This window comes from Plecotus auritus (genome assembly GCF_963455305.1).
Source record: "Plecotus auritus genome assembly, chromosome: 5".
NCBI lineage: Eukaryota > Metazoa > Chordata > Mammalia > Chiroptera > Vespertilionidae > Plecotus > Plecotus auritus.
Window position 1 is genome coordinate 140,039,036 of NC_137776.1, and position 18,245 is coordinate 140,057,280.

General features: G+C 42.0%; 1 protein-coding gene across 3 annotated transcripts in view; it reads left to right on the plus strand.

Moving 5' to 3' along the window:
* The window catches only part of PIP5K1B (phosphatidylinositol-4-phosphate 5-kinase type 1 beta), a 307,693-nt gene that overhangs the window by 150,395 nt on the left and 139,053 nt on the right, over nucleotides 1–18,245 (plus strand). For all 3 annotated transcript variants that reach the window (XM_080668561.1, XM_080668563.1, XM_080668562.1), the window contains exon 5: nucleotides 10,088–10,205. In XM_080668561.1, the coding sequence (XP_080524687.1) occupies nucleotides 10,088–10,205 (118 nt within the window). The remainder of the gene's footprint in view (nucleotides 1–10,087; nucleotides 10,206–18,245) is intronic.

Below are 18,245 nucleotides of genomic sequence, written 5' to 3' on the forward strand. Positions count from 1 at the left end.
AAGTCAACTGACTCAGAAACACTGGAGGTGGGATCCAGGAATCTGCTTTAATAATCCCTCCAGGTGATTAAAAGTCAGAGAACCACTGGCCTAGAATATTACTTCTAATTTTAAGTTATAATCTTCCTAGTAAATAACAAAATTTGTTCTTAGACTTATTACTTGTAAGAATCATGTAATAAAACTCCATGATTTTAAAATTAATCTTAAATATTAAAATTATGTCTATTTAGCAACTAAATTATACATGACACTGTATGAGATTCTTTGTAATAAGGAGCACATAAATAAGGTCTTCATAGGCACTTTTCTCTTTTATAATTTTCAATTACAGTTGACAAACAATATATTAGTTTCAGGTGTGCAATTTAGTGATTGGACATTTATATTACTTACAAAGTGATCACCCCAATAAATCTAGTACTCATCTGACACCATACATACTAGTAGTTATTAGAATATTATTGACTATATTCCCTGTGCTGTACTTTACATCCCCATGACAATTTTTTTTAACTGAAAATTTGTATTTTTTAATCCCTTCACCTTTTTCACCCATCTCTCTAACCCTTCCCATCTGGAAACCATCAAATTGTTCTCTCTTTCTCTCATGCACGAAATTCGTGCAAGAGTAGGCCTTCCTTCCCCCGGCTGTTGGCACAAGCTTCCCTCCGCATCCAGGTCCCGGGCTTCCCTCGCAGCCGCGGCTTCATCCAGAAGGTTGTCCGGAAGGACGCCCGGTCTAATTAGCATGTTACACTTTTATATTATATATATATATATACACACACACACACACACACACACACACGCGCACATATTCTAGTATATATATATATATATATATATATATATATATATATATATATATATACACACACACACACTAATATCTATATCTATATCTATATCTATATATATATATATGTGTGTGTGTATATATATATATATATGTATTTTTCTGTTTATTTTACTTTTTAGATTCAGCCTATAAGTGAAATCATATGGTATTTGGCTTCCTCTGTCTGATTTATTTCACTTAGCATAATACCCTCTAGGTCCATCCATGTTGTCACAAATAGCAAGATTTTATTTTTTGTGGCTGATTAATATTCCATTGTGTGCATGTGCGTGCGTGTGTGTGTGTGTGTGTGTATCTGTATCACATCTTGATCCATTCATCTATTGATGAACCCTAAGTTGCTTCCATACTTGGCTATTGTAAATAGGGCTGCAGTGAATATAGGGGTGCATATATCTTTTTGGATTAGTGTTTTGGATTTCTTCAGATAAAATACTCAGTAGTGGAATTGCTGGGTCATATGGTTGTTCTTCTTTTTTAGGAATCTCCATACTGTTTTCCATAGTGGCTGCACCAATTTACAATCCTACCAACAGTGTACAAGGGCTCCCTTTTCTTTACATTTTCATCAACACATTTGTTTGCTGATTTATTTATGGTAGCCATTCTGACAGGTGTGAGGTGGTATCTCATTGTGATTTTAATTTGCATTTCCCTGATGATTAGTGTTTTTGAGTATGAGTCCATATATCTATTGGCCATCTATATGTCCTCTTTGGAAGTCTATCCAGGTACACTGCTCTTTTTTTTTTTTTTAAATATATTTTATTGATTTTTTACAGAGAGGAAGGAAGAGGGATAGATAGTCAGAAACATCGATGAGAGAGAAACATCGATCAGCTGCCTCTTGCACACCTCCTACTGGGGATGTGCCCGCAACCAAGTTACATGCCCTTGACCGAAATTGAACCCGGGACCTTTCAGTCCGCAGGCTGATGCTCTATCCACTGAGCCAAACCGGTTTTGGCTACACTGCTCTTTTTTTAATCAGAACGTTTGTGTCTTTGGTATTAAGTTGTATGATTTCCTTATGTATTTTGGATATTAACTCCTTATTATGTATATCATTGGAAGATATTTTCTCCCCTTTAGTAGGTTCTTTTTGTTTTGTTCATGATTTCCTTCACTGAGCAGGACCTTTTTAGTTTAATATAGTCCCATTTGTTTATTTTTTTCTTTTGTTTCCCTTGCCCCAGGAGACATTTTCAAAAAAACATTGCTAAGAGGGATGTCAAAGAGTTTACTGCCTGTGTTTTCTTCTAGTTTTATTGTGTCAGGTCTTACATTTAAGTCTTTAATTCATTTTGAGTTTATCCTTGTATGTGGTGTAAGAAAGTGGTCTAGTCTCATTTTTTGCATATATTTGTCCAGTTTTCTCAATACCATTTGTATATTCTTGCCTCCTTTTTCATACATTATTTGACCACAAGAACGTAACTCTCTTTTATATTAGTTAGCCTATAGTAAAATTGATTCTGTTATACATCGATCTCAGCAATTCCAAGAACCTATCAATGATGTTAAGGGAGGACTTACTGCATCGCCTTTTTACTATAGCAATCAAAATGCCGCAAAAAAAATGATGAATAAGTTCAGTGTCATGATTGTGGCAATGGTTTCACTGGGGTATACACATGATAAAATTCATGAACTTTATTGTATGCCAATTATATCTCCATAAAGCTGCCAATAATGCTTCCTCCCTACCCATCCGTACTCTCACTTGCTGGGGAGGAGCATGAGGGAAGGTGGGGTGGACTGGCTCTTGCTGGAAGCGACTGAAGCATTCTGAAGCCTCTGTTGAGTCCATCCAGATCATGGAGGGAACTCATTCTTGAGATGTTTTCATCACTGCTGCTGTGAAGCTGCAAAATCCGTTTCCCTTAGCAACCAAGTGTATTGTGTTATTTTTTTTTTTATTCGAAAATGAGTCAAGGTTATTTTTAGATAGTATGTATTTGGTCTACAGGTTACTTCATTTTATGGATGGTAAAAGCTCTCAACCTGATTAAGATTTGAAGGGGGTATAAAAACCCTGTCAACGATTTGGTCCTATGCTCTTCCAAAATTACCAGGTAGATGAGTAGAGAACCATGACCAGATCTTAATATTTTGACCTCACGTTCTGTGCTATGATCAAAAATTCAAGATTGCAGATAAATTTTCATGTGCAAGTAAGACTAGAAGGAAAGGATGGTTCATAACGTTCGTACCATGTTTAGATATGGTAGTTGCAACAGAGGTGGCAAAGGGAGGTAAGGTTTATAAGTACCAACTATGAACCAAGCATAGCTTTATTGATATATATATATATATATATATATAACATATAATATTTAATGTTGTTAATTACCATTCATCTTTACCAAAAAAATTTACATATGAATTAGCCAAGGCCTTGAGATACGAAGTGGCTTAATCCAGAGCTATACAACCAATACATGGTAAAGCCAGGATTTGAACTTAGGGGTGGCTGGCTCTAAAGGTTTGTTTTTCCCTACACTATGGCAATAAAGCGCAGGAACAAAATTTCTGCTTTTTTGAATCAGAAAACAAATCCATCTTTTACCTTAGAATTGTGACCCTAAATCTGCCTCTCTGGCCCCTTGACCAGCAACTCTGATCCATTCCTCCACTCCCCTGCAGGAGGCGCCATCACTGCCTTCTCTGGGGTGGGAAATACGGTTGGAATGCTGACAGTAAAAGTTACATATCTCTGTTTTCAAAAATAATTACCTAACTGAAGAATTTCTCCAATTTCTCCTGCCTTGTAAACAGAACTGAGCTTTATGTGAGGATGCTTACAGAAAATGGACTGCCTGTCGTGGTGGGGGGCATGCTGTTCAGGATTTATTTGAATAGCTAGGGAGTACCCTCACTCGGGGAGAGAATGCCGCAGAACTACTGTGAGGGTAAAACATTATTCTAAATGCCACGCAAACGTATACATCAAAGGTTTATGTAAGTATTTCCAGACATCCGTGCTAGATGTTAGATTTTGACACACTAGCCAACTACCTGCCTGTCGGGTAATGCTGACATAAACTCATCCAAGAATTGTATGTATCCCATGGAGCCAACACACTACAGCCCACAGCACAACTTGGCTCGTTGCCTCTTTTTGTTAATAAAGTTTAATTGGAACACAGCCACATCCGGTCACTTACATATTGCCTGTGGCTGCTTTTCCACAACAGCAGACTTGAGTAGCTGCAACAGGTTCTAAAAGATCGCCACTTCCCTGCCCCGATCTATACAGACATTCTGCACCAAGTTTTATGTATATGTGCATAGAATACAAAACTGTCACAATTCTCTTCTCAGGATTAAGTGAGATACGTGGCTGTTGCTGGGCAAGCCAATAATATGATGTCCCTTCAGGTCAAAACTCTTTTAAGTACTTGCTCAGCATCTATTGTGGGGATGGGAAGAAACTGATTTCCTAGCAATAAAAGTTATATACCTCTTCCTTTATTTCAAAATAAAAGATTTATTGCATGTACCAAATATTATATAACATTTTAACTTATTTGGAATTGCCCTGAAAGCACAATTTCTTGAAAGCACAATTTCCTGGTATGGTAATAACCACTTGGGAGGTTTTAACATGTAAATAATCAATGACACACCATGTAATATAGTAAGTGACACCCAGAATACATTATTTTGTTTCAGAATTTAAGCTATTTTCAGCTGCCAACTTTGTTAATCCTCACTTGAGGATATTTTTCCATTGACTTTTAGAGAGAGTGGAAGGGGGGGGGAGAGAGAGAGAGAGAGAGAGAGAGAGAGAGAGAGAGAGAGAGAGAGAGATTGACATAGGTGTGAGCAAGACACATTGATTGGTTGCCTCAGCAAGGGATCAAGCCTGCAACCCAGGTACGTGCCCTTCACTGGAATTGAACCCAGTACCCTTCAGTCCGTGGGCTCACACTCTATCCACAGAGCCAAACCAGCTAGGGCTCAGCTACTGACTTTTAAAGACTACTGCCAGCTGATGGGCCTCGAAAGGTGATTCAGTCTCCTGTCGCACAAGGCAGCTCAGCTGGGGGTGGGGCGGGGGGTGGGGGGCGGGGGGTGGGAGTTGGCACCAGCAAGGGGTATGTCTCTTGTTTTGCTTTGTTTTTCCATCCAAGTGTACTATCTCATTTGGCAAAAGAGAGAACCAATTTCTATTTCACTGGTTAAATAGAATCATATGTGGAAATGAGAGGATCTCCACCTTGCCTGAATTGGCAGGGGCTGCTCTGGTGTGGATCTAATTTCCCAATCTTGTTTGTTTCTGACCACGTTAGGCCATTACTTTCCCTTCCTGGCCTTTGATTTCTTTATCTGCTAAATGGGAAATTTCAGATGGTGGCTAATATCTCCTCAAGCTTCAACACTGTAATTCTAAGCATCCGTTGCCATTAAGAAATGTGTATTTTTGGACTTACAGTGAGCACTGGCTTTGGCCTTAAAAATTGAACTCTGGCCCAGCCGGTCTGGGTCAGTGGCTGAGCACTGACCCATGAACCAAGAGGTCACAAGATCGATTCCTGGTCAGGGCACATGCCCAGGTTGCAGATTCGATCCCCTATAGGGGGCATTTCTCTCTCATCGATATTTCTATCTCTCTATCCCTCTCTCTTCCTCTCACTCTCTAAAATTATTAAAAGCATTTTTTTAAAAAAATGAACTCTGTTCAGAAAAGGTGAATATCAAAATGCCAGAGTCAGTCCATGTTCAAAGTTGGACTGCTTCTTGGTGAAATAAGAGAGAAAAGGACAGGATAGAGAAAGTACTGTTCTTTAGTCAAAGTTTCTTCCTCTTATGGCATTAACAGACCCTTTCCTTTATAACTTGATAGGGATAGTACTGTGTGTTTGCTCAATTGTGTAGGTTCCTACTTGGTAGCATAAAGTTGGAAATTTCATGTGGTCTCCAAATTTTTATTGTTGGAATTTTACCAGCTCATGGGAGTCAGACATCTAGAACCACCACTGAAAACCTCGCAGCTGAAATTTCCACAGCCTCTAATTTATGTCAGGAGAGAAAAGTAGATTCCGCCCCCCACCCCCCCCCCCAAAAAAAAAAAAAAAAAAAAACAACAAACGAACAAAAACACTGCATAAGTTCATTGATATAAATCTTAACTTGGGAAGAAGTCTGCTCTTCTGGGGACTTGACTTTTGCTGAGTAGGTCTAGGTGCTGGGCACAGTCTTCTGCTGAAGACCACCAAGCGCAGGCAGGAGAGCCCTGGACCCTTCCTCTGGCAGCAGATTCATGTTGATTGCAGTTGTTTAACTGCCCTAGCTAAGCAGTCTCTCCATGTGCTGAGGAGCCTCTGTGTTGGACATCTGTGGCCAGCACCCACACCACAGCCGGTGGTTCTGCCAGTGCATGACCTCAGAAAACCCAGGTTGGTGTCTGCTGGCCGATCCTCGCCGGGCCTGCTGGTTGGTTCTGCTCTTGTGCATTGTAGCTCCTGACAAACTCCATCTGGAGCCAACAGCCCCATTAATTTTCATTTCTTTCAGGAAAGCTTCAATCATGTCAGGCTGGTATTTGTTAGTCACTGGAGCAGCTTGATGTACAGAAGCAACCCCTTCTGTTGTGGCACCGAGCATGCAGTGCTGTGTGTGTGTGTGTGTGTGTGTGTGTGTGTGTGTGTGTGTGTGTGTGCAAGGTTATGGCTTTTAACCCTTACTTTTAAAATGTTCTAATGTTGTGAATAGTAATACAGAGAAGGGTTTATACCAGCCTTGGGCAAACTACGGCCCGCGGGCCGGATCCAGCTGTTCTATCCGGTTCTCTTGCTCTCCCCTCCGCTCCTTTACTTTGAATTTATATTAGTTCACACAAACACTCCATCCATGCTTTTGTTCTGGCCCTCCGGTCCAGTTTAAGAACCCATTGTGGCCCTCGAGTCAAAAAGTTTGCCCACCCCTGGTTATACTCATGATGCTTTTAAAAGGAAGACTGAAAAGTATCACTTTGGTCTCTGTGCCCTTTTTACCCAATGTTATCACTGTTCCTAGGGACATGTTTATCCTTCAAGGATTTTTTTTAAACCTCACCTGAGGATATGTTTTTATTGATTTTGAGAGAGAGAGAGAGAGAGAGAAAGAGAGAGGAACATTGATGTGAGAGAGAAACATAGGTTGGTTGTCTCCCAAACACACCCCAACCAGGGATCAGACCCACAACCTAGGTATGTGCCCTGACTGGGATTCGAACCTGCAGCCCTCTGGTATATGGAATGACACTCCAACCAACTTAGCCACCGGGCCGGGGCTTCAAGGATTTTTTTTTATACATCTACCTGCCCAAAATATTTTTCCTTTTTTTACATAAAGGTGACACGCCACGCACAGTATCTGCATCATGCTTTTTTCACTCAATTTATCCTAGAGATCTTATCATGTCATTGCATATTAAGCCTCCTTGTTCTTTGTAAAATATCTGCATAGTATTCCAGTGTATGGCGAACCATAATTAATTTGACCAGTCCCCTTGTGAGAGACATCTAGGTTGCTTCCAACCCTTCGTCCTTACAAACAATGCTGTCATATAACCAGACACACATGTGTGTTTATGGCCTACTTTATCTGTGGCATACAGGATAAGCATGCATCTGCTGGAACAAAGAGTTATGTACAGTTGTAATGTTGACAAGTTGTGAAAATATCCTCTATAGGAAAACTATCAACTTACTTTCCCACTAATGTTTCAGGGTTCCTTGTTTCCCTTGAGCTATCCCAAAATGTTGGATTTTTGTTAATCTGATAGCTAAAATGGTCTCTCAGTGACATTTAATAAAACTAGAGGCCCATTGCATGGATTCGTGCATTGGTGGGGGGCATGGCCTGCGAGAATTGGCCAGCTGTGTGAGCGCCACTCATCCCAGTCAGCCGAGCAGTGCTCCCACTGAGGGAGTGCACTGACCGCCAGGAGGAAGCTCCTGCGTTGAGCATCTGCCCCCTGGTGGTCAGTGTGCATCATAGCAACTGGTCAACCAGTTAGTCTGGTTGTTCCACTGTTAGGCCACTGGGCTTTTATATATATAGATGAGGTCAAACAACTTTTCATGTGTTTAAATCATTTATATTTTCATTCCTGTGAAGTACCTGATCATATCTCTGGCTATTTTTTTTTAATTAACTTTTTGGTCTTTTTCTTTAGTGTTGACTGGAGCTCTTTTGTTTGTTTGTTTGTTAATCCTCACCCGAGGATATTTTTCCATTGATTTTTAGAGAGAGTAGAAGGGAGGGGGAGAGAGAAACATCACCCTTGACCAGAATCGAACCTGGAACCCTTCAGTCCACAGGCCAATGTTCTGTCCACTGCGCCAAACTGACTAGGGCAGTGGTCGGCAAACTCATTAGTCAACAGAGCGGCAAGCCGCGGTTTGCCAACCACTGGACTAGGGCATGGGGCAATTTATATTGGGAGTTTAGCCCTTTGTGATATGTATTACAAGTATTTTCCCCTTTTGTCATTCTTTCCTTTTTTTAACATATGGTCAACTCATGTGAAGTGTTCAACTCTGGACTGTTTCCCATGAAACCTCAGTCATTCAAACATATTGAGGGCTTCCCACATGCCATTCACATGCCCATTCATATTTCCATTCCCTTTGTGGTTTCATGTTTAGAGGTTCAGTACCTGGCCTCAGAAAACAGCTTGTAAATGGTAGACCTGGACCTCGAACCCAGTTCTCCCTGGACTACAAGATGTTAAGAGCACCTTAACTACCACACTGAGGATCCAGTGTGAGTTAGGAGAGTGCAAACTAGCCTTAATAGTAGTCAAAGAAATACAGTCTTATTTACCGGTGTGTTGTCATGAAAGTCAGACCCAAATAAACTTGCATAGAGTTTTGATGTTCCACTGAGAATGTGGCAAAAAGAGATATGAATCTCTATATAAAATCATATTACCATACTGCATTGTTCTAATTTTTCACAATGAAAAATTAAAGTACAGGCAGATTAGGTGACTTATCTGATATCATGTGAAATTCATTATTATATGTAGTAAAAAAATATGAAACTAATCATAAACATCAAAATTCAGCCTAGTGGATGCCTCCAACAGTGGTTCTCAACCTTTCTAATGCCGTGACCCTTTAATACAGTTCCTCATGCTGTGGTGACCCCCAACCATAAAATTATTTTCGTTGCTACTTCATAACTGTAATTTTGCTACTGTTATGAATCGTAATATCTGTGTTTTCCAATGGTCTTAGGCTCTATAGCAGCAGTTCTCAACCTGTGGGTCATGACCCACAGGTTGAGAACCGCTAGCAAGGTCGCCTAAGACCATCGGAAAACAAGATATTTACATTACGATTCATAACAGTAGCAAAATTACAGTTATGAAGTAGCAACAAAAATAATTTTGTGGTTGGGGGTCACCACAGCATGAGGAACTGTATTAAAGGGTCGCGGCATTAGAAAGGTTGAGAACCACTGCTCTAAGGGGAAGGAAGGGTATAAGATCAGTAAAAAGTACAGAAGGGATTCAACTATATGGATAAATTTTATTTCTTAAGCAGCATTTTGGGGTCATGGATATTCACTGGTTTATACTTTACACATTTTGTATATCATAAATATTGCAAAAAAAAATCAAAGATGAACCCAGAAGAAGGGGGGGGGGGAACGATTTAAGTGGGAATGGAAATCAGGTTTTTAAATCACTAAAAAATTTGAGGTCTCTTTTCCTATAATTATGGATTTAAGGAAGACTTCACAGATCCAGGCCCCATCTATTTCCAGTTCCATGGTTCTCATCTATTTTAAAAATTATTTTACTTATTTGTAGTTCAAAGAATTTATCCAGTGTTCAAAATTCATGGCAAAAAAGAAAATGCATTTCTAAAATTTGTTCCACACACTAAACTCTGGATCTTATGCCTAAAGTAAGTCAACTATGGCTTCATGAGAAAGATGGGTTGATTTCCCCAGGAAGAAAGCACAGGGGGATGGCGACAAATTCTCAGGCTGAAGACACGGTGTGGTTGGCAGGGGCTGCCTGCTTGGAGTGACTCTCACTGAGTTAGCATCTGTTTTTACCTGATGGCCACTCGCCTTTGAAACAGGAACTTCAAGAGACCCACTATCAGGGGGTGCTTTTTTGTTGAGGGGAAATTGGCTCAGGACCAGTAGAGCTAGAATTTGAAATCAAAATTGTCTTCGCTAATGTTCTCTCTCTTATTCTTTTTACTATTTTAACTGCAGTGAAGGGAGCAATCTGACCCCAGCACATCACTACCCAGACTTCAGATTTAAGACATATGCTCCACTAGCATTCCGATATTTCAGAGAGCTTTTTGGCATCAAGCCTGATGATTACTTGGTAAGAATCTATAATTTTCCTTTCTTTCCCAGAAATGTGTGATGTAAACATTTGTCTCATAGCAACAGTGATAAGTGACTTGTGTCTCTTATTTTATAAAGCTCTGGAGCGTAGTAAAAAGCTCCAACTCTCATGATTATACATTTAGCTTCAGAGCATGTGATTTGATTGCAGTTTTTAACTGATGGCTACAAAATCTGCCATCATGATTGATACTTAAATAACTCTGGTATTGGTTTCTACTTCAGATAATTATTCTAACAGATATATTATAATTAGTTCTAAATACTCCTGTGAATTTTGCTGATTGGATTCTCTTGGAAAGCCTTTCTGTTTTAATTGCCTTATTTACACCATTCATCTCAATCCTGCCTTGGCCCACAACCATTTTCACCTTGACCTACAATGGAATATCATTTTAAAGGAACTGGATATCTTTGTTCTCAAAATCTCTTTATACAGGTTCTTTTTAAATGTGTTTTCATTTGGTACAAGGGCTTGTTTTATTCTTAGATTTGTCTTTTCTCCCTGTCTTCCTTCTGGCGCACGGCAGCACCAATACAACAGCCTTTCTGTGAGGTAGTCTGATGTGGCCTCAAAGATTTACTTTTTTCCTGTTCAAGGAGTCGGGGACTTCTTTCTCTTTCAAGAAGAAAATGGTGTATTGTGTCATTGATCATTGTTAACACCTGGGGCTCTTCAAAATCAGTTTTCAAGAAGCTGAAGAAAGGATGCCATCAAATATTTATGGTTCATCTCATTCTGAATGATATTAATAGGACTTGAGCTAGATCCTGGAATAATGCTTTGCAAAGGAAGTAGAGCCACATTTGTCACTTGTAACAGAGTGTTTAAAATGCATCTTTTAATTTGGGTACAATGGAAATTATTAAATTCCAAGCAGATTCTCCTTTGTGCCAGTGAAAACCCATGAATGACCCGCTTCTTTCATTTGGCCTTAAGAAAATCATATGACTGCTGCCCGATGAAATAATACTGGTTCCTCAAGGCACATTAATAAGTCTTTATAGAGCAGGGAGAACTAAATAGAAAGTCCCTGGGCATCCTGTTTTCCTGAAATGTGTGTCCATGTGCTCTCTGCCTCATCACACCCCCTTTAAATGAGATGCCAGGTGTCCCTACCCAGCATTGTCAACCCTGCCATCCCAGCCACTCAAGTACACAAACTCATTTGGCGTGTGTGTGTGTGTGTGTGTGTGTGTGTGTGTGTGTGTGTGTTAGAGAAGATTCTTTGTTTTCTAGCCATTCTGTAATTACTGAGAGTCAATGTCATTCAAGGAACGTGTTTGGGAAAACCACTGGGATCATAATATCATATTATTGAAAATAAGATCAATCCCTCATCTTCTGCCACACCTTAGAAATTAATGCGTTTTCCTTCTGAATTTCCTTGAGATTTTGCAGGCAAAGGCGATACCATACACCTGCATTTTGTAGCACATATCTAGTCAGTATGGGATGGCTGCCCCTCTGCCCTCTCCCGAGTAGGCCTCTCCTGTGGCCATTGACCTCAAGGCTGGGAAGCCCATGCTGCTGCTCGTACTGTCTCACAGCACAGCTTTCTTTTGGGAAGGCCCATTTCTGAACAAGTCCTCATGTAGCTGTCACAGTAATGAGCCTGTAAGTTGGAAAGGTTACTTTTAAAATGAGGTTAATGTTTACAAAGGTACATAGGAGACTAAGCTGATGGCTTCTGGGAGCAAAAGTCTTCCTTCATGTACCTGGCAGAAGGTAAATGAATCATTGCCTATTTTGAACACCTATTGTAACTAAAATACTTCACTAATAATTATCGGGAGATTCAAGACATTATAATTTATGATAGTCAGAGAACAGAGAACTTAGAATCCAATTGGAATCATTGGTTTACGTGGGAAACAATCATTCTACCAGGCAGTAAATAAAAACACAGAAGCAACACATTAAATGCTCCAGGATTTCAGAGGAGAGGGAGGGGGTCTCTCTCTGTTGGGTTAATGATTAAGATGGCTTCTTATGGGCGTGTGTGATTTAACTGTGATTTTTAAATTACAAGGGATTTGAAGGGAAAGATGTTGGAAGGGGCCAGAGGGAGGTGACTGTGATACCAAAGCTACAAATGCATTAAATGTATAGAATGACTTTGGGCCAATATGGCACGAGGGAAATGTTTTGATTAGGAATATTAAAGAGACTAGAGGACCAGTGCACAATATTTGTGCACTGGTGGGCGGGACGGTTTCCTCAGCCTGGCCTGCTCCCTCTTGCAGTCCAAAGACCCCTTGGGGGATGTCTGACTGACGGCTTAGGCCTGAGCGAGCAGACATCCCCCAAGGGGTCCTTAGCGCTGCCATGGAGGCCGAAGAGGCTCCCGCCACTGCCGCTGTGCTCACCAGCCGTGAGCCCAGCTTGTGGCTGAGTTGTGCTCCCCCTGTGGGAGCACACTGACCACCAGGGGGCAGCTCCTGCATTGAGCATATGCCCCCTGGTGGTCAGTGCGCATCATAGCAACCAGTTGTTCTGCCATTCGGTTGATTTGCATATTAGGGTTTTATTATATAGGATATGGCCAGATAATTCAAATAAATAGATGTCTTTTAATTATAGGAAATGAGTGAAATGTAGAGACTGACTACATATTTGACATTGTTGAACTATTGTTTTGGTAGGATGATGGTATTGTTCTGTTTTAAAGGAGGTGTCCTTATCTTTTAAGAAGTACCTTATGGATGATATGATTTGATGTCTAGGATTAACTTCAAAAGAATCTGAGGGAAGCAGGCAGGGGAGTGGTTGGGGGTGTAGAGAAAACAAAATTAGCCATCTATATATATAAAAGGCTAATATGCTAAGTGTCCCTCCAACCGTCCACTGGTCGCTATGATATGCACTGACCACCGAGGGAAGATGCTCAATGCAGGAGCTGCCATGACCCATACTGGCCATTTACAAAGAAACGGCACCGCGGACCTGGTGCCGACAAAGCAACACTTGGCTTCCTCCAAGTGGGACACAGGCCCCGCCACCAACCTGGAGCAACCCCCCACCAAATTGCAGCCAATGCTGCCGAGACCCCCGGGTGCAAAATGCGGCCCACAGCCTAGCCCAGCCTGGAAACAGTCGCTGTGGGTGCTGGGTAATGATGTCACAGCAACACCCAGCTTCCTCTCCCTAGACATGACTAGCCTCCTTGCAGTTTCTGCAGCCCAGGAACATGACTTGCTTTATAGCCAGCTGCAAATATTTTACACTTTAACCAAATGTCTGTGAAGCATTTTCCCATGCCTCATCTCATTTGATCCTCATAGAAGTCTTGGAGTAGGAAGATAGGAGACTCAGTAAAACCCTATTTTCTTTTCATTAGCCAGAAAATGGAGATTTAGAAATTTTAGAAACTTGACCCAACTGAAAAGAAGAAATGGTGGACCTTGAAAATGACTTCAGGTTTTCTCACTGCACAGAACAGTGCTGCAGTTAAATATTTTACCCTTTGTTTTCCCTGCATGTCTACAATAATAGTCTGCTTCGTGTTGACATTTACTGCTGTGTTGCTGACAATGACCTGAAAGAGAAGTTGGGGTGCTTCACTGGGCTAGAAAAAGTTTAGCTACATCAGAACGCAGATCTAATTAAACAAGTTTATTCTATATATATATAATAGGCTAAGTTGACTCGTGCATGCATGATACATATAAAGCTCTCGCTGGTGCCAATTGCATGCATGTTTCGATCTGTCATTGTCGATCGTGAATTTGGTTGACACTTCTATTACAAAGGTTGAATAGCCATATTAAAATATTTCTTCTAATTAATTTATTTCAATGTGCATGAATCCGTGCGCCAGGCCACTAGTGAGTTGATAAATGTTGAAGCTAAAAGACGGACACATGGATGTTGATTACACAGTTCTCTCTACTTTTATATATGTTTGAAATTTGTCCATAATGAAAAGTTAGGGGAGACAAAGATAAAACCGGCAGGAAGTATCCTTTTGTTTGATTTTATTTTCCACCAGCCTTATAGCTGTACACACAGTTCAATAACTGGGTCCATCTCAGGGACCTGCAAAAAACACAGCAGGGGCAGTGGCCAGCAGGGGCAGTGGCTCTCTAGTTATACATGGCCTGGTCCTCATTGGCTACAGACACCCACCTGCCCTGCACTGGGGACATCCACAGCCCAGGACTGAGGCAGTTCCCCCTATAGGTCTGGAGCTTCTAGATACGCACCTTCAAACCACTCAATCTGGGGCCCCCACACAGTGACCTGGAATGTGGCAGCTGAGGAAATGGTCTTTTGTATGACACGGCATGCTTCAGAAAGTCGGGTATAAGCCTCAGAGACTTTCTAGCCCAACCCTTCATTTTAGATGAGGAATCTGAAGCTGGGGTCAGTGAAGGGAAATGCCAAGGTTACCCATGTTGGTGGGGACAGTGTCCATATCAGAACAAACAGCCATCTCCCCATCACCCCCCTTCTCCTCCCCTTCCCCCCCCCCGCCCCCCCGCTGCAGTGTCCTTTTCCTTTTACCATCTGGCCTCATGCTTCCCAACCCACTAAGTCACAGGCCTCTCATTAATTGTGGCCTCAAGATAGGTATTCCCTAGCTCAGTGGTCGGCAAACTGCAGCTCGCGAGCTACATGCAGCTCTTTGGCCCCTTGAGTGTGGCTCTTCCACAAAATACCACGGCCTGGGCGAGTCTATTTTGAAGAAGTGGCATTAGAAGAAGTTTAAGTTTAAAAAATTTGGCTCTCAAAAGAAATTTCAATCATTGTACTGTTGATATTTGGCTCTGTTTACTAATGAGTTTGCCGACCACTGCCCTAGCTCATTAAACTGTGAAGAGTGATTATCCAGTCTGAAGAATACAGCCAAAGAGCTCATACAGCCCTAACAAAATGCATTTGGAAACATTAAGCCCAAATAAACACAGAATAATGAAATAAGATGTACCATGAAAAACTGTGTAGAGCAAAGTAGGATATAGTGCAAATCGCTACCAAGTGCATCCTGCCATCTGTCAAATGGGCTATTTAAACCCAAATTTGTGAAGATAGACTGATCTAAAGGTGGAGGAAGGAGGGGCTAACATTAGGTAGTGATTGGTAACTCTAGATAGGTTTGATATTAAAACCCCTTGATATGTGTGTGTTTCTCCTTAGTTTTGTGCTGTTGCATCTGGATTTCAGCCTGAATTATTCTGTTTATGTTCTCGGTTCCATTAAAATGCTGTTCCATTGCAAGTGTCATGTTGAAACATGCCTATTTTGGACTGTGAGACAGCACGGTGAAGGGGCTTCTGCGTGCCCCACTCAGCCTTGCAAATGCTTTTTCTTCCTTATTTGTTCCTAAAGAAACACCTCCCAAGGGAAGGCAAAGGGGTCCCAGAGCCTTTTCCCCTGTCTCTGCTTGGGCAACAGCCTTTGGCTCATTTCCTTCTCCATCAAAACCCCAGGGTGATTTATATGATGTCTTTTCAGGTTCACTGATACCAATGAGAAAGAGAGCAGGGTGCATATTTAACACAGTTCAGGGGAAGAAATGGCAGGGGAAAGGACCACACCACGCAAGTTTACATTGTTAATTTACCTTGGCGGGGCCCAGCTGGGCTGTACTCGGCATTCCTTCCAAGGGTATAGGAGGGAGGCCCTGCAGGAAACAGAAGCCAGAGAACGAATACATTGGAACAGCGGGCACAAATGGAAGTGCCTGGAAGGCACATAAAGCCCAGGAGTGCACAGGGGGCTTGTTGATCGTGTGGCTAATTAAAATGTTCCCATCTCTCCTCCTTACTTGCTCTTAAAAGGCAACCTTTCAGTGAAGGTTGCTTAGGAGAGAATGTAACAGAATTGTAGGTGGAGAAACCATATAATCATCGATGACAATGGTAATGTTCCTGTTCAGTATCATGACGCCAGTTAGTTGCACACTAACACTGTGCTTGTAGAGACCCCTGAAAAGTTATTAAAATGCGGCAAAACACTTTATTTCCCCCCTTTATATTAATTTATAAGCTACATAATAAAAGAGTATTAGACAATTAAGTAACCCATGAAATAATCTCATTATGTCACTGCTTATAGAAGAATTTGAGACTAATTGGGAGCAGATGTTCAGGTCTGACTCCAGTTTTCTCTAGACAACTTCTCCTGAATCACCCCTTAATTTCTCTATTTGCAGCCTCTAATTTCCACACTCTGTGTTTTTGTACTTTCACAGCATTTGCTCCTATCCATGAGAAGGTTTTGAGCCAAGACTTCAAACCCCATGGAACAAGGAATCAGAATTTTTAAAGAGAGTCTGGGTTCTGCCTTCATTCTTTATGAGACCTTTATTTTCCAGGGTCTCAAATTCATGACTGTAGAAAAAGCCCACCCTTTTCCTTGCTTCTCAGTGTATCTGTGGGCAGGCCTGCTGTCGTTGGAGTCGGGCTGAGGCCCCAGTACATCTTAAGGCCCCGCGAGCCCTCCCTCACCTGCCTGTGTATTGCAGGTTGAGTGCCTCTCCCCACTGCATATGGTCATGTAATCAAAGTTAACACCAGCCATAGCTCAATGGTCAGCCGTTGCCAGGCATTTTGAAAGCATCCACTCTAAAAGCTTTCAGCTGCTTTCTCGTAGGCATTATTATCTTTGTTTTAGAGATGAGATTCCTTAGACTCCAAGATGCTTCATTACCTACTCAAGGTTGCACAAGCAGCCACGTTTTACAAACATCTGTTGGTCCTGAGTCCCGGGCCCTGCCACTGATCACCCCGCCACACGGACACCACTCACAGCAGGAAAGTGCCCTCTGCTTCTTCTTGGCTTTTATGGCATCCTGTGTGCAGTCTGATGGCTATTGCTGTTTTCCTGCCTTGTCCTCAACTGGTCCATAAGGGCCAAGGCTATAGTGCTGCTCAGCACGAGAGCTTCAGGAAGCGAGGAAGGAGGAAGGAGGGGGAAGTAGGAGGGGGAAGTTGCCAGTGCCTTTTAGGAAGGCAGTAAGCACTTGCTTCTTTCTTTCTTTGGATAACTTTGTTCCCCTTATCCGCGGGGCTGCCAAAGCAAGAGAATCTAAAAGGGGACATCTAGAGAACTGCTTTTTAGTCATTTTTCTCCCAGTTTCTCCTCCCTCCTCTGCTGCCCCTCCTCTCTGATTTTCCTATGATTTGGACTTACCTTCACAAGCCCAGATGAAAGTCTTTGAGGGGTGTTCAGCGTGTGGTCAGAGGCCTCCATCAGAGGATCTGGTTCTTTAAATCCCTGATTTTGCCACTCCCCAGGCCTAGTCAGATCACACACATATTCACCACCTTACCTTTGCTCTGCACCCAGTGTTTCTCTGGTCAATAATGAGGATTATTAGTTAAACACCAAGCTCAATAACCAAAAATTGACCTCTGCTAGTTTTTGGCACTTCTGGTGAGATTTACAGCCCTTGTTGCTGGTGGAGTCCAGTCATTTGTTTGACAAAAAGTTACTGAGTGTCCGCTATATGTTCATAGTTTCTGCATTCACAGTGCTCTAATGGGAGCTCGGAATCTGTAAATAGGCCATTAAAGTGTTTTGTAGTAACTTGTGTGATGAGGACATCCAATGCCAGGAAGCAGTTGATCAAGACTCGCGGAACCAGGGAGTTTTCTGAAATGAGTGCTAGCAACACTCAAAGCCAAGTCACTGTAACAGCCTCCGCTCTGTGCTCCCTGCATCTTCTTTTCGCCCACCTAAAGTGGGTCCTCACACAGCAGACAGAGTGGTGCTCTGCTCCAGACCCGCCAGCGGCTTTCAGCTCCCCTAAGGAAGAGGCCATAGTCCTTACTGTGGCCTGTGGCACCTGTGTGCTCTGGCCAGCTCGACCCTTCTGGCTTCATCCTTTTCAGCTCTCCTCCTTGCTGACCCTGTTCCAGCCACTGGCCTCCTTGCTGTGCCTTGAACTCTCCAGGTCTCCACACTTGTGCAGTTATCCTTCCCTCGGCCTGAAATGCCCCAGGTCTCCACAGGCCTCTGCTCAAATGCCACCTTCACAAGGAGGCTTTCCGTGACCACCCTACTTAAAAT